Genomic DNA, 24,692 nt, shown 5'->3' with positions numbered 1-24,692 from the left:
GAAGGACCACAAACTTGTTACACTTGGAGATTAGTTGACAAAAACGTGGAGACCAGGGTTGACAGTTTAGCCTGCACTTAACCCAGATGGAATTTCAGATTTGCTACCTCCATTTTCAGTGACTTTGTGGAACTCAGGTGCTGTGAATAACAAGAGCCTTTTGTTCATGCATATGCATGTGCCAGGGTTCATTCGTGCCTATATTTACATCAATAGTTGCACATACACTTATGAGAAAATAACTCATACAAATACACAGATCTGCAACCGCACGGGTTTAGGGATGATTTAATTTCCTTCTTTGAGTCTCAGAGTGTTTTTACAAGATTACTTTTACCATGAAAACATTTAAGGTGGACAAAAGCCAAGGTAACCTCGCGGGTTGATAACAGTCCTCTGGATACGCGTAGAGTGTTTTGGAAACCACTGGCTTTAATTCTTCTTTTTACAAAGCTTGGCCAGCATGCGTCCTTCATGGCTATTCCCTAGACAAGTCAACTGACATCTCAATGTTTTAGTTGGATGTAAGAAGAAGTTAGGATAACATCAGGCCTTGCACAAATGTGTCAATTAAAATGCTGCAATCAGTTTTCCAGGGAGACAGTCCCCTTAGGCTCCTACAACTGCGGCTTTTCAGAGTATTGACTTTGAGCTGAGTTATATCCAGATCAAATTAATATCTGAAGCTGTAACTCCCTGTATAACTGCATAGCCGATGGCCCATCTAAAGACTATGGATGGATGAGGTCTTAGGGTAGAACCCGATCCAATACAGCTCTTTCCAAAAGAGATGGCAGTATGTAGTCTGCATGGGGACACAATAAGGTGGCCATCATCAGTAAGTCATGAAGATAACCCTCAACTGTATTTGCAACCTGATCTTGACCCTCCAGACTGCGACAAGGGACACTTCTGCAGTTTAAGCTACCCAGCCCATGGTATTTTGTTATGGCAATCTGAGCTAAAACAATGGGTTCAGTTCATTTATCCCCTGGCTGCCTACTGGTAGCCACTGCCTGTCCTTGTACCATCCTCAGACCAAGGAGGAAGAGGGTCCTGCTCCTTGTACCTTTCCTTAAACCCTGCTACACCCCAGCGGGAGTCTTTTAACCAAATGTGTTTCCATCACACAACTTCATTGCACTACCTGTCTACTAAGCCACTGACAGGATAAAACAAAAATGAGACTGTTTTTTTTTTTTTTAAATAACATTTCAAAAGCCTGATAATGCAAGACCTTGTTGCACTCACAGAAATATAGATTGCCAAGACTCAGAATGGACCGGTTATGATGTCACGCTCTCACAGTCATCGTCCTAACAAGTGGAATTAGAATGGCTGTCACATTGCTGGTTTCATTTGGCTCTGTTGACACCATGGCCACTTTAGTAAGGTGAAATCTCTTTCTGTCTGCTCAGAACAAAACCTATCAATATTATGTTTTCTTTCTGTACTCCAAGAAGCTGGCCTCTGTAATGTCTGATTCGACTTTATTTTTGTCATGTCTTTTCTCCCATCTTGATTCCATTTGCTGAAAAGTCTTCATTGTTCCAGGGGTCAGGAAAAAATGGGCAAAGGGTGTGTGTGTGTGTGTGTGTGTGTGTGTGTGTGTGTGTGTGTGTGTGTGCTTGTTTAGAAATAATTGCCTAGCAACCCATCTTCATTATTCCAAGGACAAGAGCCAATTTGCATTTTGGGAAAGAAGAAGGAGAGAAGCTTCACTCCTTCCCAGAGCTGGGAGGGGAGGATTTGGTTGACCACTCCTCAATGGAGCCTGCCTTCCTCTGAGAACTGCCCCTGGGTGGCCAGTCTTTGCAGGCATCCCTCTGCATGCTTCCTTGGGAGGGGCGCCCTCTTTCAAGGTGCTCTCAAAGTGCCTGGGGCAGTGACTGGCTCCTGGCACTGCCAAGATGCAGCCCCAAGCAGCTGGAGGACTGAGTTCAGGACATCCTGGTCTCATTCAAAGGAGTGTTTCTTTCCCACACTGTTCTCTCCCTTTGTAGTGTTCTTTCCTGGACATGTGCCACACCCCGGCCATGTCCAGGCCCGTTTCCCTTAACCCTCAAGCTCCTGGTGGGTTCTCAAGCCTGCTTTGGGAAAGCCCAAGCCAGTAGGTGTATGACAAAGGCAAAAGACAGAACGTCTACTTTGGTATTCGTAGCTGGCTTACAAAACATGGAGGCCAGAGGAAGAGAGGGTGTTTTCTAAGTCTAGTGGGAAACTCAAGGGAGGATGGTGTGTGGGAAAGTCATCACCAGCCCAAACCACCGAACTGTGCTCTCAAACACCTTCCCTTCCATCCCTCAGTTTCCATGCTGGTGTGATAGAGGTTCGACACTTTAAGTAAGAGTTGTGGAAAGCAGAAAGATTATACATAGTCCCAAATGCTTCTAGGTGGCACAAAAGAAGGGGAAAGAAAAAGAAGAGAAAGAGGATGACGTGGTGGAGCAAGAAGAGAAGGAGAAGAGGAGAAGGAAGAGGATGACGTGGTGGAGCAGGAAGAGAAGGAGAAGAGGAGGAGAAGGAAGAGGGACTTCTTGAGCTTTCAGTGGACAGGAGATTGAATGTAAATTACAACCACTAAGACAGACCACACCAGCCCCGTTTAGCTTACTTTGAATACTGCCAAGCAACAAGAAGACACACACCCTCTGGTCTATGGTTTAGTAGACAGCAGTGTCACAACGGAGGCCCTGCTGAGCATCGGCAACTCCGATCTGCATGTGATAGCAGAAATGGCTGTCATTAGAGAGGTGTGGTTGAGACACCTTGTCATCCCTTTGTTGAGTTCTATCCTTCCACGTATGTGCATGGGCACCTAAAATAAAATAATCCCCAAATGCCTGGCTCATGACTAAATAAATTTCTTTGGCTGATACAGGGATGTGTTCTGATAGGAAAAGATGGAAGATAAGAAACACCATGTAATCCTCTTACGCGTGTGACTTGAGACAAAATGAATCCGGAAGAGAAACTCAGGAATCGCGCGTGGGGCTTGCTCATGCACAGGAGGCAAAGACCTGAGGGGCTAGCACTGTTAGTGAGCAGGACTCTGCCTTCTGCTGGACACACTTTGCAGCTTCCCCTCCTCTCTCTTCTCTTTCTTCCTCCCTCCTTTCCTCCCTCCCCTTCTCTACCAGCTTTGTAAATTTTCTAAATTCTCTAAGAATTGATCTCAAGTCTTTTCTGTGAAGAAAAGAGGTTGTGTGTGTGTGTGTGTGTGTGTGTGTGTGTGTGTGTGTGTGTGTGTATGTGTTTGCATTGAATTAGTGGAACCAAGATTAGCTTGGAATTGTAGAACCAAATGTATCGATTGCACAAACACTGTGTGCGTTTTGTCAGTAAGGCCTCTGAAATGGAGTCCCAGAGAGGTCCCTGTTTTCCCAGGTCAGCTGGGTGGCACTTAATGCTTATAAATCCTGATGTACCACACTTGGTGTTTGCATTACCACAGGGGGTTGACCTTATTGAGGATGGGAAGGCTGGGCTTGTTAGCAAGCCCACTTTGTTTTTTTATTTGAAATGGTTTTTTGGGTGGGAGCTGTTTGGAAATGACAAGCCTGGAATGCAACATCAGGGTTGACACAGACCACCTGTCTTAATTTCTTCAGTGTTGCTGGGACAAGCTGCATGGTAGAAGATGGCCAATGCTAGGAGATTGTTTTGGCTAATAGTCATAGTTCAAAGGGTCTCAGTCCATCTTGGCAAGGAAGGCATAGAGCACCACTTATGGTGGCGGCTGCTTGTGTGCACACACCAGTCGGCGAAGGCCGTAGATGAAACCAAAGGCCTATACCGAGTGATCGATTTTGTCATCAAAAGAGCATCCTAAGCTGGGGACTGAGCACTCAGAATGCTCATCCCTGCACGGGACACTTCAGAGCCACCTGGAACAAGGGCACATTCCCATATCTTTCTTGTTTCTGAAGGAAAACGTGAGGTCTTTCAGTTAGGAGTGAGCAACAAGGAAAGAGCACCATGGTCAAATGCAATTTGGGATGAAGGATGCCTCTGTGGTTAAGTCGGAGAGCTTTGCTATGAGCTTGGAGACTAGAGTGTCGTCACCTGGTGAAAGGGTGACTACCATTTGCTCATTTCCTATAATCTTTGCACTTCAGGACTCATAGCCACTTGCAGTTCAAAGCAGTCAAAACTAGGGCATTCTCTTCGCTGGGATGCAGACAGAGCACTAGGCGTGGTCCTTGAACTACTTAAGCACTCAGGTCATAAACTAGTGAGATGCCAACACTGTTTAGAGCAGCCCAGGCGGCTGGAGGCCCCGAGGGAGTTTGGCAAGTCTGAAAGAAGCATGAGGAATGTGCAGTCATGGCTCTGTGCAGAGCGAGTTGGGACCACAAAATCTATCCAACATCCCTGTTCCCAAAAGAGCAGCAGCTGGTACCACTGTTCTGTTTGCGCTGACATAAGTTTAAAGAAATGAGAATATGGCAGCTAATTTTAATGATCAGAATGAAACCCACAGAACTGTGTGGCTACGAAAGTTTAAAATCTAAATCACATATGATCCCCCCCCCCCAATTAAAGAAAATAAAAAGCACATCGTAACAATGTAAGGTTGTTTTAAATATTCACATTGGTAGTAGTTATACCTTATGAAATGAGATCAGGAAAATGTAGTAAGGTCTTCCTGTGTTGGCATTATATATCGCACATCCTGGTCTGGTGGTTTTCATTGTATGGTTTCCTTGATATTAGTGGCTGCAGGACACACACAAGCAGATGTCCCCAGGGCTACCTACTCACTGGGTCTCTTCACAGTCTCTAGGCTCCTGGGACATAGTCCATGGAGCATGGACCCCTTTCTACACCAGCCTATGCCACTTAGTGATAGGGCTCCTCCATCCCTGAGTCAGCCCACGGAGCTCTCGCACCCAGGCAATTCCTCTTTCTTTTGTGTGGAATCTGCCAGGCAGGGGAAGACGGCAACACAGCTGCAGTTCAGCACACTGGAATCGCAGCCCTCCCTGTGGCAGAAGTCAGCCTTTGCGTTCCCCAGTAGACTTTCCTTGTAGGCAGCACCCCTGTTCTCCTCAGCCCTCTCTGTCTCTGCCTGGTTCCAACCTTGCTGGTCACACTCCTTGGAGTGTTTACTTGCTTGTTAAAGACACTTTTGAAACTGCAAAAAGAGGCTTAAAATTCTCCTTAAATTTAACATATTCTCAAGTGGATTCCTAGTCTCCTCCCAGCCCAGCCCAGAACTAGGCTATAGAATGTACACCACTGCCCTCATAGATGGTAAGATCTAGTTCATGCTTTTGAAGTCCTCATCTGCTTTCTCCTTTCCGTACCCAGACTGCCCTCCAGGGCCTGCGGCTTTGCCTCCCCAAACAGCTCTGCCCTGCCTCCACTACTGCCACGGCATGAGTCTCCAGTCCTTTCCAAAGTACTAAGGACCTGAGCCCTGTTCTTTATTACCAAAAATCTAGCATATTCTATTACATGTGTGGCTTACCCTGTGACGGCTTCTTTTTGTGATGTGTGTTTCATACTCAGATAAATTGTTATGACTCACAGTAGCTGACAAAGGTAAGCAAGTGATGATAGTTCAAGGCCAACCTCAAAGAGCAAGAACGTGTGTTTTTAGTTGAGCTGGTGGGATGAATCAGCAGTAAAGAGCAGTAGTTGCTCTTGCAGAGGACCAGGGTTCAGTTTCCAGCATGCACGTGGTTGCTCACAACTGTTCCAGGGCATCTGATGCCCTCTTCTGGCTTCCACAGGCACTACATACATGCGGTGCACATACATGCATGCACACAAACACGTGTGCACTTAAATAAAAAGAAATGCATCTTAAAAATCGTTTTTGAGTACGTGAGAAAGTCGTATCACACTCTCCACTCAACTGTGGAGAATATTCTGACCATTGGCTAGATCTGGGAAGGGGTTTAAAGTTTACCTCCTGTATTGTCCTTGGCTGGTGCCTTAGTTTGAGCAGGACCCCTGGGCCCAAATCTGCCTATCATATTGTTCTACTTGTAGATTTCTAGGACCCTCTGGATCCTTTTATTTTGCTATTCTCCCATGCATCTCTCATTTAGAGTCCCAATAGGATGCCTTCCCCTCTGTCCCAGTTTCCTGGTAAGTGAAGGCTTTCGTGGGACATACTCTGGTGTCTCACATTTGACCATGTCCCCTGGAGGGGGAGACCTGGTGGCACTCAGAGGAAGGACAGCAAGTAGCCAAGAAGAGACTTGATACCCTATGAGAATATACAGGGGGACGTAATCCCCCTCAGGAACAGTCATAGGGGAGGGGAATAATGGGAAAATGGGGGGGGGGAGGAATGGGAGGATACAAGGGATGGGATAAACATTGAGATGTAACAACAATAAATTAATAAAAAAAAATCGTTTTTTGAAATGTGTGTTTGTAGTGGTGGTGGCTGAGGTTGCCAGGAAGGCCACGCTGTAAGAAGCATGAAGCAGCAGGCAGTTTAGTTCTTTAATGTTACTGAAAACCTCCCTCATAGCACTGTAGCCAGAGAGAACAAACCAACATCACATAAGAGTAGGTGCAAAGCCATGGTGGGATGCTATAGCATAGACACTGGGGACGCAAAGGGAAGCTAAATATGGTTAGCCAAGAACGCTTCTGGAATCTTTGGAAAGGACTGAAGTCAGTGCTCCTACTCCTGAGAACCCACTCCCCACTGGGAGCGATTTAGCTGAAGAGAGCTACATTCTAAACCTGAGGCTGGAGCCCAGGACAAGGCCCCCTGCCGCTCACCAATGATGGAGTCCTGAGAAAGGGCACACATTCACATCTTGTATTTCCCATGGTGCCCTCACGACAGCGTGAGGCAGTAGGCTTAACAGATGTTTCCACTTTAGCAAGGTGGGAAGTAAGGGTCAGGAAAGTTTATCCAATAAGTCAAAGCCACATCATGCTGTGTATACACAGCAGAGGGGTGCAGAGCCCGGGGCTTCGAGTGATGGCTCCTGTATAGGATTTAGAAATGACCCAAGTCACCTTGCTATGACCTTGAAGGGCAGAGCTGAGAATATAGGAGCTAACCTTTTTTGGATGTGGGATCACCTCAACAGGTGCCAGGAAGCGGAGGCGACTTCCTCTCTCTGAATATTATTTTCTTCATCTGCATCATCAAACCATGAGTGGAGGAGGGGCCTACACATCTGTAATTCCAGCCCTCAGATGCTGAGGCAAGACACTGAAGACTGAAGGCCAGCTTGGCTACATGGCAAGACTCTCTCAAAATTCAAAACCACCAAAACAAAAAACAGGTGGTTGAGATGGCTCCGTTTCAAGCTGCGGTATTAAAGTGGAATGGGCGCTCTTCCTTCCAAGATCCAGAATCAGCTCTGAGACACTAAAAAGAGTCTTCTCAGGGCACAACTGTTTATTACAATGAAGTCAACTGAGTTTTCCAGAGAGAGCCTGCTACACGCTGGAAGAGAGCTGTGAAGAACTTAGGCATCCGCTGAAGGAGGTCAAAGGAACACCCACTGGCAGCAGGCTTAGGTGGCTGGGGTTTCTCCTTACCCTTTCAGACAGGGCATCCATCCCTCAAAACCCATTCAAAACAGGAAGGTTCCGGGGCTGTGTGCAAAGGCGCGCAGGAGGCCCCATCCTCCGGCGCATCCTCCGCAGCAGCACCCGGCGGCTGTATCCCGTCACCAGCAACATGTGAATGAACCAAATTATCTCCAGAGCTCAGGGCGTGGGCCACATAGCCAGGCTCCACCGTCAAAGGATCCAGCCAGCGTCATGTTCTCCGCCCCCTTATGAGAAGGCTGGTGCTGTCGTAGGGTGCTGAGGGAGGCAGCCAGCCTGGAAGTGCCCTGTAAGGAAGAAACTGTTCCGTTTCGGTGTTCGGCTTCTAAAATAGCTGCTAATAAAAAGCCTTCGTACTGTGACACTTCAATACAGACACCCACAAGGATACCTTGACAGGCTGTTTCACTCCACACAAGCCTTTTCTTGCGCAAGGCCCCACCAGTCACCCACACAGACAAACCCTGCAGAGACAGAGACGGCCAGCAGGGGTCTGCCTAGACCGCTGGGCAGGGAGCTCGGGCCCTGCTGCTTTCTCTCTATTGGAAGCATCTGCATCCTTTTCAACCCGCAGTTTAAGGTGTGTCTCACTACACTCAGGATGTCTAGAACAATGCCTACCTAGACAATGAGCCAAGCACACTATGACAGGGGTGTGTGGTGGCGGTGGTGGTGGGGTTCAAGTGATATTCATTCACAAACTGATCACAAATAGATTAGGGGTTTACTGAAAATCAGCACTGTTCAAAAAAAAAAAAAAAAAAAAATCGGATAGACGGCAGGGTGTGGTTGAATGGTACTGACTGAAAGCCAAAGACCTTTCTCATTAGAAGCCCCAAAACTGCGTTATGACTGTAATGCCATCTCCGTATGACTGTAATGCCATCTCTGCCAGGAAAATAACAGATTACATTTGAGAGAATGTTTAACAGCATGTAGCCTTTCCCCGCCTATGTGGTACTGGTTGGTGCATGCTAGGCTACTGCTCCACAAAGCTATAGCCCTAGTGTTTTTTTGTTTTGTTTTTTGTTTTTTTTTTTCTCATTCTTATTTTGAGGCAGGTTCTCATTAAGTTGCGTGGCTAGAGCTGACCTCCCCGGGTAGCCCAGGCAGGCCTTGACCTTCCAATCCTCCCACTTTGGTTTTCCAAGTAGCGGAGATTAGAAGCCTGTGACGCAGAGCCTGGCTCCCCTGGCCAACTTCTGAAGCCTGATAATTAATTGCACACTTACTATTTAAGTCAAGTCATGGAGGTTCAGGAGGAGTTTTTCAAAAGAAACAAAGAAACAAACTGCCAGGTATTTCATGAGTGGTCAAGGTTGAAAGTTTATCTGTGGGAAGGACCAGGTAAAGGGTGTGTGTGTGTGTGTGTGTGTGTGTGTGTGTGTGTGTGTGTGTGTACATGCGTGATGTGTGTGTGTCTGTCTGTCCGTCTTCATGTTCTCACCCATGTGGAGGCCAGGGGTCAATTTTAAATGTTGTGCCTCAAGCACACAGCCCACCCTTTGCTGTTGCTGTTTGCCTGGCCAGGGATCTCCGGCTTCCCAGTCCGTGCTTTATGTCCAGCTCTCCCTTCTTTCTTTTTTTTAAACATGGAATCTGGGGATCAGAGTCCATTCCTCATACCTATCTGACAAGCCCTTCAAGAACTGTGCTGTCCCTCGGCTTCTGATAAATATTTTATTGGAGCCCAATGTACTCGTCCCTTAGTCTAGAAAGGGAAAAACTCCTCAGACTGTCTAACATGCCTCTGCTAAGCTGTGCTCACCGAAGGATCGCCGGCATGTAGAGCTACTGTCACACGGCACAGGATCAATTCTGGCGTTTCAATGTCACCTGTATCCAGCGCTAGGATTGGCTGTTGTGATTGTCTCTGGTGATTGCATACCTTCTGACAGGTGGACAGATAGAGCAAGGGCGGCTTTGAAATTACCACTAGAGGACCAGTGTTTACAAGCCTTGGAAGAACAGAGGGGCCGACTCATTGAGCGGCGGGACTCCATGGCTTCCAGCCGGTGCGCGTGTGCAACATCTGTGGCCAATGCGCATGTGCAGTGGGCAGCATCTGTGACTTGAAAGGATATGGAAAGTTGTCTTCTGAAAGCCCCGTTTACTGTGACCAGCAAGAAGCTGGTACATACATGAGACTGTGCAAGACACTTGGGGGGTCTGACATCAGAATATGTGTGCTGCACACACATAGCCTTTGGAATGAGGTCTGGGTCACCGCTCCAGCCATAGGAAACTGTCTTTAAGATTCCTAACAACCCTGCCTGAGCGCTTCCTCCCTTCACAGCGCAGGTCCAGCCCAATCTGTTTCCCCATAGAATTTTATGGATCTCCTCCCTCCCTTCCCCAAATTCAATGTTCACTCTACAGTATGCATTTCATTGATTAGTATCAGACAGAACTTTCACGTGTTTTCTCCCAAGGAGATTTTCTTTAGGGTACAGAACATGTCTTGAAGAAGCACAGTTAGCAAGTGTCTAGGAAATATTATCTCAAATTTATCCAGCCAGCCATCTGCCCAAAGGTTCCCAGGCCTGAGCATAGAGCAGAAACTGAGAGACTGTGAGACTCAGGGAGCACTAGCGATATTTCTGCCCACACAGTTTCCCAAAGCCTCCTTGAATCAGTTCACATTTAACCCTGAGAAATTTCTCAGAGTAACAAAGAAGCAGAGATAATTTCCCCTGTTCACTACTTGCTGGAGATGGAGACAATCTCTCCTACTTAAGTAATAAGCCTGTGTAGGCAGAAAAAACTTTAATTGTGAAAGTATTATGTAAATGTAAGTTATTTAATTAAAAAGGAGGGGGAAAGCCTTCACAGGAAGTAGCTGTTTTAAGAAAAGATGAGAAAACTTGTTTCTCTGTACTGCGGATTGTAAGTAGCTCACTGAGGAGCCTTGAGATGACGCATCCATCACAGAGAGGTGGCAACTAGCCTTCTGCTTCGAGGAAAGGTGAAGTAAGAGAGAGGAGCCCTCCTCACCCAAAGCAACCGAAATATGAACCGTTTCCAGGGGACTCGATAAATATGCTGATGGCTGGTGCTCCTGGGAGATTAGCAGACACAGGGAGTCAAGCCAAGCAATTGCTCGAGTCCACTTCATTGGAAGTTCCACGCCTTGGTTAATCTTTTTTTTTTTTTTTTTTTTTTTTTAACTTCCTCCTTTCTTTTTTTTTTTCCATTTTATTATTTTACTCATATTACATTTCGATTGTTAGCCCTTCCCCTGTTTCCTCCCATTCTTCCCTCCCTCCCACTTCCCCCCTTCTCCCCTCCCCTATGTCTGTGATTGAGGGGGACCTCCTCCCCTATATATGTGCTTAGAGTATTGAGTCTCTTCTTGGTAACCTGCCATCCTTCCTTTGAGTGCCGCCAGGCCTCCCCATCCAGGGGACGTGGTCAGAAAAGGGGCACCAGAGTTCGTGTGAGAGTCAGATCTCACTCTCCACTCAATGGTGGAGAATATCATGTTCGTTGGCTAGGTCTTGGTAGGGGTTCGAAGCTTACTGCCTATATTATCCTTGGCTGGTGCCTTAGTTTGAGGAGGACTTGACCATCAACTTGATTGTACTGGGGGCTGCCAAGGAGATTGGTGGAACAGGACTGTGAGTGTGCCTGTGGGGACTTAGATGAGAGACTAGCTAAGGCCAGAAGATCAGTTCTGAATGTGAGCAGTATCTTTCTGAAGGCTTGAGTCCTGGGGTCCTTGATGAAATAAAGGGGAGGAAAGGAAACCCAGACTATTCCCCCTGCCTTGCTCTCTGTCTCTTTGCTTCTCTCTGTCTCTCTCTCACTCCCACTCTTTCCTTGCATTGTTTTCTGTCATGCTGTGCACCAGTGTGTCACGAGCTCCCCACCAAGATGGACTGAAGTCTCTGAAGCATGGAGCTGCACAAGAAAACACAACCCACAACTGGGAAGGATTGCCACACAACCGGAGGCCACAGCACCAGGTGCTCACGGCATGGAGCGGGGCAGAGGGTGGGGGACGCAAGGAGAAGCGCTGGCTCCCATGAGGCAGGGTGGAGACTCCAAGTCTCCCAGAGTCTGCGGCAGGCCCTAAAACTTCCAATGCTCTAGCCTTGCCCAGGAAATTTCAAAAATCAACACATTAAAATATAAAACTCATCCCCATGAAATGTAGCTGCGTTCCTGAACAAAGGTCAGAAATATTTATGGAAACACAAGACCACTGAGCATTCAGTGAGGAAAAGTCACGACGGCTGGCCTCCCATCTAAAATGAGGAAGAGACAGAGCTCATGTAGAGTCTCAGGGGGAAAACACCCAAAATACTCACTCTGACTCTGTCTCCTATCATAAGATGCTAGAGACGTGGGTGAGACAAGAGAGGCTCCTGCTGAACTCTTAGAAAGGCAGCCAGGAAGGGTGCGAGAGTGATGGGGACAAAAATCAGACCCTGCAGGAGAGTCTGCTGAGACGGCAGACGCAGCAGCAGAAACCTCCCGAAGCAGAGTGATCAGGGAAAGCTGGTACAAGTGGTGCTCAGTTCTTCATGGTGCTGGGGAAGAACACCAGAAGTGTCTGACCAGACACAGACCCAAGTGGATGAGAGAACCTTAAGGCTCAAAATCCAAGAAGTCAGTGATGAAGGACCAGGAGGCACATCATTGTCAAACTGTCCGAGGCCAGGGGAATTCTAGACTTCAGAGGAAAAGCCTCTGCAAGAAGATCCAAAGACTCCCAGGACTTTTGTCTTAACCTATGGAGCTACGAATTACTTGGATGTATTTCTCCCCCAAACGTTTCCAAGGCTAGAACTCCTGGCAAAGAAGGAAACGGGGCTATCGCAGATCATAAGGTCAGGTGACAGTTTTCTTACACCAAAGTCAGTCATTTTTGCCCTCCCTCCCCACTTTCGTCAACTTCAGATCCCAATTTTTGTTTGTTTGTTTTGCAAGTGAGCTGAGCCCTTCATTTTAACCTGCCTCTGGCCAACAGGATTTCAAATAAAAATCTTAAAGTGAGGTGTTTGGGGAAGATTATTTTTGGAGGTCACAGGTTTATGCTTTCTTATAAGGCCCCCAACTTCCTCCTCAGGCCTGGCCTTTGATGTTTGCAGTCACAGCAGCCAACTAGAGGCAGGGAGGCAGGACTAAGGAACTACTGCCAGTCACTAGTTCTGAGATTAGAAGGTTCTCTGAGTCAGTCAGAACTACTTACCCATCAGTTTCTCTTTCATGAGCAAAACAGCCCCCTACCTGCTTTGCCACCAGTAGAAACAAACTGATGTCTTTGGTCAAATAAATTTATTTTGTTTGTTTGGTATTTTTTGGTTTTTCAAGGCAGGGTTTCTCTGTGTAGCCTTGGCTGTCCTGGATTCACTTTGTAGACCAGGCTGGCCTCAAACTCACAGAGATCTGCCTGCCTCCGCTTCCCGAGTGCTGGGATTAAAGGCCTGAACCACCCCTGATCACAAGGTTAGAAACTAGAGATGTGAACCTTTGTCTTAAGGTTGTAATACTGATGTTCCTTCCTTTACAACCTCGCTGGCTCTTTCTGTTAGCTCATAGTAGTATGGACTAGGTGATGTCACGTAGATCACCACAGAGGGATGAAGCCTCATTGCTTCGGACATGGAGTGCAGGACTAGAAAACACCTCCCAGGACTCATCAGAGACCTCCGACCTGTCCGAGAACCTGAGAGAAACCTACTGAACCTGCATCTCTCCTACCTAGGAGCATGCTTCATATTTGAACACAGTATCTCTGGGAGGTGTTCCTTCCATATGGAAAATGACCTGTGACCATTGATCTTGCTCACTGAAGCTAACTATTTGTCAGCTCATAGACAAAATTTCAGAGATGTTATCAGGCAGAACAAGGAGCTAGAGGTGGGGACGTTGGCTTTTGCTGGGAGGCTGTTTTCATAAATGCAAGGATGTAGTGAGAATTTTGGTTTCTTAAAAAAAAAAGTTATGTTATGTGAACATGTTTTTGTTTTGATCCTAGGTGTGGGATATAAGGATGTTTCAGTTTGTTGACAGCCACTAACTATGATTGTGTTGTGCTCTAGGAGGGGCATAATTTTTGCCAGCTCCAAATAGTTTAACTCTGGAGAGAATATAAGTAGGAGAGCCCTGAGAGGGCCTGTGGTGGCTGCTGCTCCCACTGCTGCCTGGTCCCTGCTGATGCATTTGCTATTGCTGGTTTGTTGTTTGGAGGTATTCTGACAACAAAGATTGGACTTGCCCCAAGGAACTCAATACCCCTAATTAGTAGGAAGTAGTCTAAAGAGGTCTACACCCCTTTTCCCCTCTAACCTTTTTTTTCTCTCCTACCTAGTGTTGGGGGGGGGGCGGTTGAAAGGGATTGGGGTGGAAGGATGGTAGATATAAGAACCTAATAAAGGAGACCAAAAAAAAAAAAAAAAAAAAAAAAAAAAAAAAAGTACACCCATACAAGAATATATCAGAATATATCTCCTGGTGTAGACACTCCCATTGGTCTTTTTGAGCTCAAAAGATGAGTGTAAAGCTATAGGTATGACCAACAGACATTTATGGAATTTGGTAGCAGCCCAAATGCCATTGGGGGCATGGCAAAGGAATCTATGCTCCCTGGCTGCACCTACAATGCCTACCCTGCCATCTCTCCTTATATTGTATTACATGTCTCCTCCATCCTTTTCCTGCTTGAAGCCTTCTAGACAATAGAACTACTAGGGACTTATATCTTAAATCCCAGGTTGAAGGCTTCTCTGTGAACTCCACTCTGATTTTCCAAATCTTCTTCCCTGGGGTCCCCAGGGCACATCCCCAGTGCGGAACTTATCTCATTGGGATGGGATATCCAAGAAGAGCCCATGTGTCTTCTCCCTGGGCTCCTGTTGCAGTCAGTGTACTGTGTGATACTTGTTTCTTAAAAGTGTGTTGAACAAATAATGATTATTGAATAAACAAATGAGTGGATGGATGAATGAACAAGAGGACTCTTGTTCTTACCCCACTAAAGTTCAAAATTGTAAGTAAAAGGTTCTTAGGAAAGCTTAGATTCAAACTAAACCAACTTAAGAAACTTGAAATAATTTATGCAAATCTCCTTTAATACAGAATTAGCCTGAACTCAGCGTTCTGATCTCTCTCTGGCAGACAATTCCTCCGAACTATGCTCTAAGTGTTGAGAGAACAGAGTGAAGATGATTTCAAAGAATAGACAATATCTTATTTTTTTCTGAAGCCACTTTAAGAAAAAGAGCCAACCAGAAGGATCTATAATTGTTCATGTGAGAGTCAGGAGTCATTGTGTAAGTCTTTTATAGTGGCAAAGAAAATAGGGAGGTGACACATACACATGAGAGCTGATGGCACAAAGGACATCTTGCTCTCAGGGAGGTATTGAGTTTTCCCTTGAAATGAACATTGGGCTTGGTTCCAAGTGTTCTGGATGTGTGTCTATAGAGGAAGTCATTCTATGACGGAGCTCCCTGGAAGCAGTCTGAGAAGGGACATCTCACATCCCCAGTTTCACCTTCCGAGGTCAGCAGTCCTGGCATCCAAGCCACCCAAATCCAAGCCAGGCAAACACAAGCCCAACTCACTGACAGAGTTAAAATAGCACAGTCCTCCCAATGTTTATCTTCATCGACAATGGGACCCTGCATTGAGCCAGTCTGTACACACAGCCAGAGGCAGAAGACCTGCTCTCTGCTCCTTAATATTAGAAGAGAGAAGTATATAGGAACTAATGTTGGTGGTGCCAGGTACTCTGGATTGTAGTGCCTATTTGTATGAACCAATGAGGGAATCACAGATTTGCAAGCAACTGCCCTGTTTGTGGAAAGCAAGAGAGTAGGAAAATTTACCTCTTGAGCTGCCTCTCAGAGAGGGAATAGTGTTGGTGCACCACATAATAAGAAACTAAGAACATCTTAAGAATGAATTTATCAACCTACCTACCTATTCTTCTATCTAAAAATGTTTGCATTAGGTAAAAATATTCCTCAAACCCATTTTTTAAAGAACCGAGGTATAATAGCCAACCAAGTTTTAAAAACATTTGAAGACTTTATTTTATGTGTATTTTTCCTGTGTGTATGTGTATATATATATATATATATTGTATGCATGCCTGGTGCCTATAGAGGCCAGGATAAGGCGACGAATCTCCTGAAACAGGAGTTAGGATTGAGCGTCTCCACACTGGAGGGAACCACACCATGACCCGCTGCAAGAGGAGCAACCGCTCTTAACCTTAACCACTAGCCACTTCTCCGGCCCATCTTGATTAGGTTTTTCATCTGCTTGTTCATTTCTTAAGTTATCTAGGCTCTTCCTCCATGCTATGTCAGGTCTAGTTCATTAGCCTTTTTACTCTATCATGGGCAAATAAGGCGGAAAGATGCCCAGCTGGTTCACTGGTTGGCTGTACGCTGGATGGCCACTTGCTGTATCAGCTGGGGTTTTTAGCACAGCATATTGCCCCCCTTCTATTAGACAGTGGACTGCTGCTGAGCATCCAGTAGTGATTTCTTAGTTTGTTGTTGATAACAGCTTGACATGTGGGGTTCTGAACAAGGCCTTGCTTAGATAATTTACACCCATTTACCTCCTTAAGTCTGGTCCAAGAAGAGTGGTATTTACAATGAACTGATCAGTTACCACTTTAAATGCCCACCACAAATCAACTCACTTATTCTTCCCTTTATTTTCTCACTATTAAGTAGAGCTGGATTAAAGAACAGGATTTCTTGTCACTTCTACATAAAGCTTAAAGCCTAAAAGCTATGATCTCAGATGTTTGGGCCTCTCAAGTTACCAGCAGATTATGTTAATTTTACACTCAAGTTAGACCCAAACATAGAAAACTACCAAAGTGCAAATTAAAAAAAAAAAAAAAATTCAATGAATTCACAGTGGCAGAGTAATGACCAAGCAGGGTGATGTCCTAGCACAACGTGACACAAATCTGCTTCTCATCATCCCTGAATGTCGGGCTTTGCCAGTGGAGAGGAGGAACAAAAAAAAAACCAAAATAGAAGGCTGGTGCAGAGAGCTGCTAATTAGAACAATCTAGAAAACAAAAATGCTAGAGTAATTTTGGGTCCGCCATGCAGGGCTAGTTTAGATGCAAACTCGGTGTTCTGATTTCTCTCTTCGTTGGGAGGGTGTAATTAACTCAGCTGCAACCGGCTTAAGGCTCAGGCTTCCTGGTGCTGCCAGCTCCCTCATGACCAGGAACAGCTGCCACCAGCTACTCCTATCAGCACAGATCTAGGGCCACCTCATAAAGCTATGCACTGGCCACCCTACAAGGCCATGACCTGGCCACCCTACAAGGCTGTGTCCTGGCCACCCAACAATTATCTGCACTTCCACCCCATAATGCTGTACACTGGCATGCACTAGCCACCCCAAAATGCTGTGCACTCCCACCCTACAACTCCACAAGGCTGTGCGCAGGTCACTGTGAGCAGAAGATTTGGGCACTTAATAGGGTTAGATCTTTTTCAAAGATGAGTGATCTGTTACCTCCCAAGCTAGTCAGTCTATTCCCAGGTTTTCCCTTTTTCCCATGGAAGATAACCCAGGTGTGGCAGTTTAAAGTGAGAAATGCCCCCTATAGGCTCATGAATTTGAACATTCCAGTTGGTGGCTCTGTCTGGGGCAGGATATGGGACTTTAGGAGGGGGGATATTGGTGGAAGAATTACATCACTGGGGCCAGGCTGTGAGACTTCGCAGCCCCCCACTTCCGGTTTGCTCTCTCTGCTTCCTGTGTGTGCAGTTAAGATAAGGTCACTCAGCTTCCAGCTCTGGCTACCATTCTTGCTGCCAGGAACCATGAGGCAACATAAGCTCTTCCTCCTCTAAATGGATTTTGGTCATTGTATTTTATCACAGCAACAGAAAAGTAACTAGCACACTAGGGTTACCCAGCCTTTTACCTGGCTATTATGGCCGAAAGGGTTTCTGATATTGGTGAGGACTGAAATGCGGTATGGGCTGTTAACGCAGATAGGAAGAAAAGGATGAGAAAACACGCGTGGGAGATTCTGGGGAAAGATAAACATCAACCAGAGGCAAAGCTTATGACCCAGAGACGGTGGCAGGGCATCCTGGGGGACACCAGGAGACACTGATGGTGGGACAAAGATGAAGCGTATAAACAGATGCACTCTGTGTGGCGGTAAGGGCGTGTGATGCCTCTGGCGTCCCCCTGAAAAAACCAAGTGGTGATTCCTCCTTACCCATTCGACAGACTCAACGGGCTTTATATGCATTACTATTTTAATAAGCAAAAAAATATTCTCCAAGCCAGTTGTTTGGTGAAGCTTTCATGAAGCCAAAAGGTGAGCTACCATTTTGAAACATTAAAAAGGGCTAAACGCAACACCTAACTCACTTCCCAAGCTTCTTCCCCTGTCCTGTCTTTCATTGTCACTTACCTCTTTCTCCTGCCTGCTCATTTCTACCTATGGCAATGTGAATCTAGTGCCTCTTCCCCATTTTGTGTGAGTCAAACAACAATCCTACAACAGTACAATATTTGCAACTACAGTTCAGTAGTAGCCACAAGTAAGGGGGACAGAGTTAGTGATGTTTTATAGATACATTATTATTTTTAAATGTATGTGTGTGTATGTCACATGCCTGTAGATGACCTTGACAGCAGGAGAAGGCTTAGATCCCCTGTTGTTGGAGTTACAGGTGGTTGTGAGCTGTCAGATCAAACTTGGGTCTACTCCAAGAGCTGTAAGTGCTCTTAGACACTGAGCCACGCCCACAGCCTCCAATCTCCTAAAACATAGTCATAACTGGGAAAACGTCAAGGACGTTTAATACACAAAGAACTGGGAATAACAAGTTCCTGTAGTCAACATGGCAGGAAGTACTTTTTAATAGGTTTATTATTACTTTTAAGTATATGTGCATGTGTGTGCACCTGTGTGAGATCATGTACAACACAGGCATGTAGGTGCCCTTGAAGGCAGAAGAATGGATTTCCCTAGCATTGGGTCTGACGTCCCAAGTGGAGGGTTTTCTTAGCAAATGACAATAAAAAATGGTGGACCACAAGTGCCACTGTTTAAATAATTCATACACGTTCAAGATTAATTTATATATATAATGGCAGCTACTATTTTATTATTTTTTCAAGTTTTCTTTTATTAAAAGTTCACAAGGCTGTTGGATTTCAAGTCTACTTATAATGTTGCACCTTAAACCACTACATAATTCTTAAACTATACCCTCCACACCTCACACTGTGCACACAGCAGCAGTCATGCTTTGATAGTTTAGCCCTCAAGCCCTTGGAAACCCAATCTTCTTGCCCTAGACATTCCTGGTAAACACAGTCACATCATACTGGCCTTTTGTGCCTGGCTTCCTTCTCTTAATATCATTTTTTTCTTACAATTTTTAGCCTTATTTTGTTTAGTTTATGTGTATGAATGTTTGTCTGCATGTATGTATATGTGCATGTGTGTGTGTGAACGTGTGTGCGCGCGCACGCGTGTGTGTGTGTGTGTGTGTGTGTGTGTGTGTGTGTGGTGCCTGCAGAGGTCAGAAGAAGATGTCATATCCCCTGGAGCTGTGGTTATAGTTGGGTGTGAGACACTAGGTGTGTGCTGAGAACCAAACCCAGGTCCTGAGCAAGAGCAGCAAGTGCTCTTAATCACTGAGCCATCTGTCTCATCAGATCCTTAATATGATGTTTTAAAATGTTATCTGTGTTGTGTCACGGCTGGATCTTGTTCCTTTTTATTGCTGAATAACGTTCCGCTGACTCATCATGTTGTTTTTTATTCATTTAACAGTCGATTGATACATAAGTTCCTTGTTCTCTTTAGACATCATAAATAACTCTCCTAGCAGCTTTTGCATAAACAGAGCTTCGGTTCTTTCTGGTATGTTCCCAGGAGCAGAGTTGTTGGGTTATATTGTGGCTTTATGTTGAAATGTTAAACAATTGCTAAGCTGGATTCCAAAGCACCTGCACAGTTTTGTTTTCCCACGAGCAATGGATGAGAATTTTAATTTCACCACATCCTTGCCAGCACACACTACTGTCTGTCCGTCTTTATTACAGCATCCCAGTGGTGTGAGGTGACATCTAATTGTCTTTTTCCTTTGCAGTCCCCTAATGACTGTGATGCTCAGCAGCTCTCTGTGCGCTTTTTGACCCTTTCATATAATCTTTCTAATAACATCTGTTCAAATAATTTGCTTAGTTTTGAACTGAGTGGCTGATCTTTTTACTATTGAGATTTTCAATATCTGTTCTCTGAATTATCTTCCTAGAGATGCTGCAGAGAAGGCTGGTTTTCACCTACTGCAGTCCTGGAACTGGGATGAAATACACCCTTATTAGTTGCATAATAATTAAATCAAAACATTTATTGAGTTCTTTGTTCTAAGTCCTTTACAACCTTTATTTAAAAAAAAAAGTTGTTGCTTAGACCATGTGTATCTTCTTCACAAACTTATGAAGACCAGCAAAGCCTCATCTCAGAGAAGCACCCACTTGTTTCTTCTGAAACTGGGAGATACTCATTCCCACCTTGCACACAGGAAAATAAACTTAATAAAGCAGATATGTCTATAAAATACCATCTGTATGTTGCATGCCTGGAAAAGCCAACTACTTAGACTTGAGGCTAGTGCTCCTTCCAAGGCCTGCTTTAGAACCTGAGATTAAGACTTCTCATGTCTCCTGCAAACACCAAGAGACCCCAACCTGACTTCTGTTCACTCTCCACACACCAGATGTGAGCAGTGTGCATGAACACCATGAAGGAAAACCCACCGAAAAACAGCTGCCTGAAGAGCATGGAGCAAGGTGTAGGTTCATTTCTTTAAACCAAGGGTAGCACAGGTGGCAGCAGGAAACAACATCGGATACGAACTGAGAACGCTCATCGTCAATACAAAGAATCGTGAGCTGCGCAAAGGCCAAGAGTGACACTGCCCCCACGAGCCCTACCCTGCTCAGGGAGGTGCAGGAGACAAACAATAAACGAATGAAGATTTCGAGGCCATGCTGAAAAGCTCTTATCTGCCGTGACCTCTGGGTATCCAGAAATGTCGCCATTCATCACGTCCAAGTTCTAAGACCTCCTGGCATACTCGGAGTATGCCAGGCACAAGTAGCCAGTGGATGTGAAGCGCTGTGGGTAAGCCTGCCCTGTTGTGACGGGACTCTTCTAGAACAGGCTAGCAGAGCCCCTCCCACTGCACCCATGTGAGTGAATGCCCTGCTACTCTCACCCAGTGTGCTTCTGTGAGGGAGCTGCCAAGGTCTCCAGGACGATGATTTATATAAACAAATTCATACATGTTCAGTCCTCAACGTGTCTACCTATCATTTCACGGCATCAAACGGAAGTTCCCGGCTAAATCCTTGATCCTTGTGCCCTCAAGCAACACCTGGGAAAGCTGATGCATTTTCTCCTGGCCATGTGACACAGCAGTCTGAAGAAAAGGTTTGCCCTAAAGTGTATATGCGGTTCATATACACGCCATGGGTCATGACTGTGTCCCAAACAGCACTTTAAAGACATGACAGAAAATGGGACCAATGGGGTAGGCTTTAATCCAGTCTGGCTGGTGTCTGAATTGGAAGAGGAGATTTAGAAGTGAGCTCTCCCATTAATGCTCAATCCTGTAAAACTAAGTAAAAGTAAAGATAGTGGAGGGCACGGGAAGATGACAGCCACCTGAGTTCTGACGAGGAAGCCTGGGAGGAAGTCATACCCACTCCACCATGATCTAGGTCTCCAATACTGTAAGGAGTCAACTTCCATGAACCAGTGATACTTTCATGCACAAGCCCACGCATATGAATATGTGGGGCTTCCCCGACTAAGAGGGGCTTCTTGGTGGGACACTACTCACCCTATAGTAGTCTGTGCTGTACACGTCCCGGGACATGCCGAAGTCCCCAATTTTCACCAGCAGGTTCTCTCCCACCAGGCAGTTCCGGGTAGCCAGGTCACGGTGCACAAAGTGCTGGGATGCCAGGTAGACCATGCCTGCCGCAATTTGTTGCGCGATGTGCAGCATCTGCGACTGTGTCAGCTCAGTAGGCGGGTTCCCCTCTGCCATCAGCACCGCATCCGGCCCATGTGCCCTGTGGGAGAACACAAGGGGCTGGAGCCTCAGCTGGAAGACAGGAGGGGCCCTTAGTCTCCACTCAGCTGCCAGTGCTAGAGGACACTGGCTGACTTGGGTGAAGAAGAGGCCAAGATTTTCCATTCCACAGATTCCTTTATCTCCACAGCCAAGAGAGCACCCGGCAGCTTCATTCCACCGGAGTGGAATCCCAGGGCTGAGGTGGGCTGAAATGGTGAGCCCCCGCACCAACACATCAACAGGCTTGTGTTTCAGGGAATTCAGAACTCTGTTAACATCAGACATCGCCTCAAACTCTGAGAAGCATAACCTGACTGAGATGAAGGAAAAGCGCTTCACTGAGGTTGGCTCTGCTAGCGATATACTGGGTCCTAACATTGTTGGGGTCCCATGCCTCCTTCAAGCAGTGCCTCTGCCATTCATCTCCACAAGCCTACAGCAATGACGTCAGTGATCCGTGTGTCCTGATAGGGTGCTACAAGAAGTAATGAACAGTATGCCCTTAGGCTCTTTGTGGCTCGGGCAAAGGATCCAGCCACCCCAAGGGAGAGTAAGAAAGAAGGGGTCTCCATCTAGAATTTGGAAACACTTGCAACAAAGATGGAGAGAGTTTTCCATACATTTTAAAGCGGTGCCTTCATCTGTGGGTTCTAGAACTGCTTATGGGTGTTTGAAAGTGAGAAAGCCGGGATTAGCCAACATTTTTAGCCTAGATCGTGCCTTGCATGAGCTGTTCCAGCCTCGTAACCCTTTCTCCATCTAGGCAGCAGCCTGCAGGGACTCTGACTTTCTTAGCATTTCTAAAACATGCTGTCACCAAGCCGTTCACTCCTGCTCTCTCTGGGAGCAAGCACTGGCAGAGGTGTGGGGCGTGTCCCAGTCCACCACTATCTAGCACCCTGATCTGGGGAAGTCTTTGAACCCCACTAATCTGCAATTTCCTCATTAGTCAGAGGCACAAGGAGGATATTATGCCATTTGCTCCCCCTCTGCCTCTGAATGACTAGATTTACCCGTTCCCTGAGGGAGGAACTCCTGGTATCATACCAGGCAGGTCTTACACACATTTCACCTCTCCTCAAAGCCCAGGCTCTTTGTTGACACCCAGGAACAGCCCTGGAAAAGTACCTGGATGTTACAAGACAAGACACAGCACAGAAGCCAAAGCTCCTTGGACCATCAGAATTGAATTTGAACCCAGTCCTGACACAAGAAAATTATATAACCTTCTGGTCTGTTTCCTTATTCTATAAACCAGCCCCTAGGAGCACTGTCCTAAGAGCACTGGCAAGAGGTAGAATTGAGACTGCTTCTCATGTTTGGGGAGTTGTTTTTTGTAGAGTGAATGGAGGGGAGCTTTGAAAAGAAAACTGGGTCTAAAATGGAGCTATAGAGAGGTGAGGTAAATAGCATCATTCCTTTTCTTGATGATGCCAAAGTTCCTTCCCTCCTCACATAAGACTGACTCCTCCTCACAGAGAGCTCGGCCTCAGGAAAAGGACCTAGAGATACACAAAACCTAACAGGGACTATAAAAGGCTGAGAGAAACTTCAGGTGTTCAAGGAATGAATAAAGGAAGGCAATGCCAGCCATAGCCCGTGCAGCTACAGGAAACTGGCCTCCTGCATCTGCAGGAAGACTCGCTTCCAGCATGAAGGAAGTGTCCAAACCTCTCCTGAAAAAAATGCACCTCTGCAAACTTCCCCCACCAGCCTTGTACTTCACAAGCAAAAGAAAGCTGGTGGCCCTGACACCAATTCTCTTCCCAGCCCGGTGGCACATGGGGGAGGCTCTTGCACCCTTAAATAGCCGTTTTCCTGCCTGCTTCTGAGAAAGCAAGGAGGCTTTTTCCTGACAGAAGCCCTGGCACACTTTTCTTTCTTGGAGTGGATGCCCCTTAATAAAGGGAGGACAGGTGAGTCAGTCTCCTGGAGCCCAGGTCCTCCTGCAGCTCTTGAAAATAGATCCCTGAGTTCAATTCCCAGCAACCACATGGTGGCTCATAATCATCTATAATGAAATCTGGTGCCCTCTTCTGGTGTGCAGGCATACATGCAGGCAGAACACTGTAATAGATAAATAAATAAATCTTTAAAAGAAAGAAAGAAAAAAAGAAAAGAAAAGAAAGACGCATGTTGTTTCTTCCAGGAGGAGCTCCCTAAAGAGTGGCAACCCCCTCCCAGTGCTCTGGCTCACAGCATCTCCTAGTCTGCTGGTCTCCAGCACAGCTTGCAGCCGGCAGCCCACCACCCTGAGCTGGCTCTGTGATTCACACCTCTCTCCTCATGACAGGTTTACATGTGCAGTGATAGGGATAAGACCTGGGGCTTGTACAGATGAGGAAAGCACCTTACGATTGAGCTACATTCCAGCCTCCTTCTGACTTTTTAAATTGAAGCGAGTTTGTCTGCTAAAAATGGATTGGCATATAATAGTTCTGTACATGTCTGGGATATAGCGTGGTAGATGGCGCACATGTATAATGTATAAGATAAGATTAGACCAAAGTAACTGACATACACACGGCCTAGGTATTTGTCTTTCCTTGCATTAATAGCACATCTCAGCCACAGCTGCAGCTATTTGAAAATGCATAATTAATTGTTGCCAACCATGGTTACCCAACGCTTGTCAGTAAGACTTGTCCATCTCATATGGTGGCTCCCCTGTTCATCCTTAAACCATAGCCTCTGAGGGTGTTAACAGCCACTTTCTCAGGAAGAGAAGAGCGAGGGGTCCAGAGGGCACAGGTTAGAGTATCTGCTGTATGACTTGGGTTCTTTAACTGTGGCACAAGAGTGGTTAGAATAATAGTGAGTTTATTTATCTTTAAACTTAAAAAGTTTTTTTTTTTGGTTTTCATAAATTAACACATCTATATGCTTAGAAATTCTGAATAAGTGTTATTTGTTACAACCTGAAGACTACTCATCTTTCTCTGCACTACAAGGGAACATTGGAGAGATTCTAGAGGGAAAAATTGTGAAACTCTTGAAATGAAATTTTTCCTTCTCATTTTCCACTTCACCTAATGAAAGGCCCGGCTGCACTGT

At 45.9% G+C, this 24,692-nt stretch overlaps 1 protein-coding gene across 1 annotated transcript in view; it reads right to left on the bottom strand.

The window, feature by feature from the left end:
- The window catches only part of Ntrk2 (neurotrophic receptor tyrosine kinase 2), a 319,485-nt gene that overhangs the window by 35,015 nt on the left and 259,778 nt on the right, over positions 1-24,692 (bottom strand). Inside the window, exon 16 of the mRNA XM_051172708.1 lies at positions 21,402-21,636. Coding sequence (XP_051028665.1) covers positions 21,402-21,636 — 235 coding nt within the window. The remainder of the gene's footprint in view (positions 1-21,401; positions 21,637-24,692) is intronic.

This window comes from Acomys russatus, chromosome 3, assembly GCF_903995435.1.
Source record: "Acomys russatus chromosome 3, mAcoRus1.1, whole genome shotgun sequence".
NCBI lineage: Eukaryota > Metazoa > Chordata > Mammalia > Rodentia > Muridae > Acomys > Acomys russatus.
This window is presented reverse-complemented; position numbering and strand designations above follow the sequence as displayed.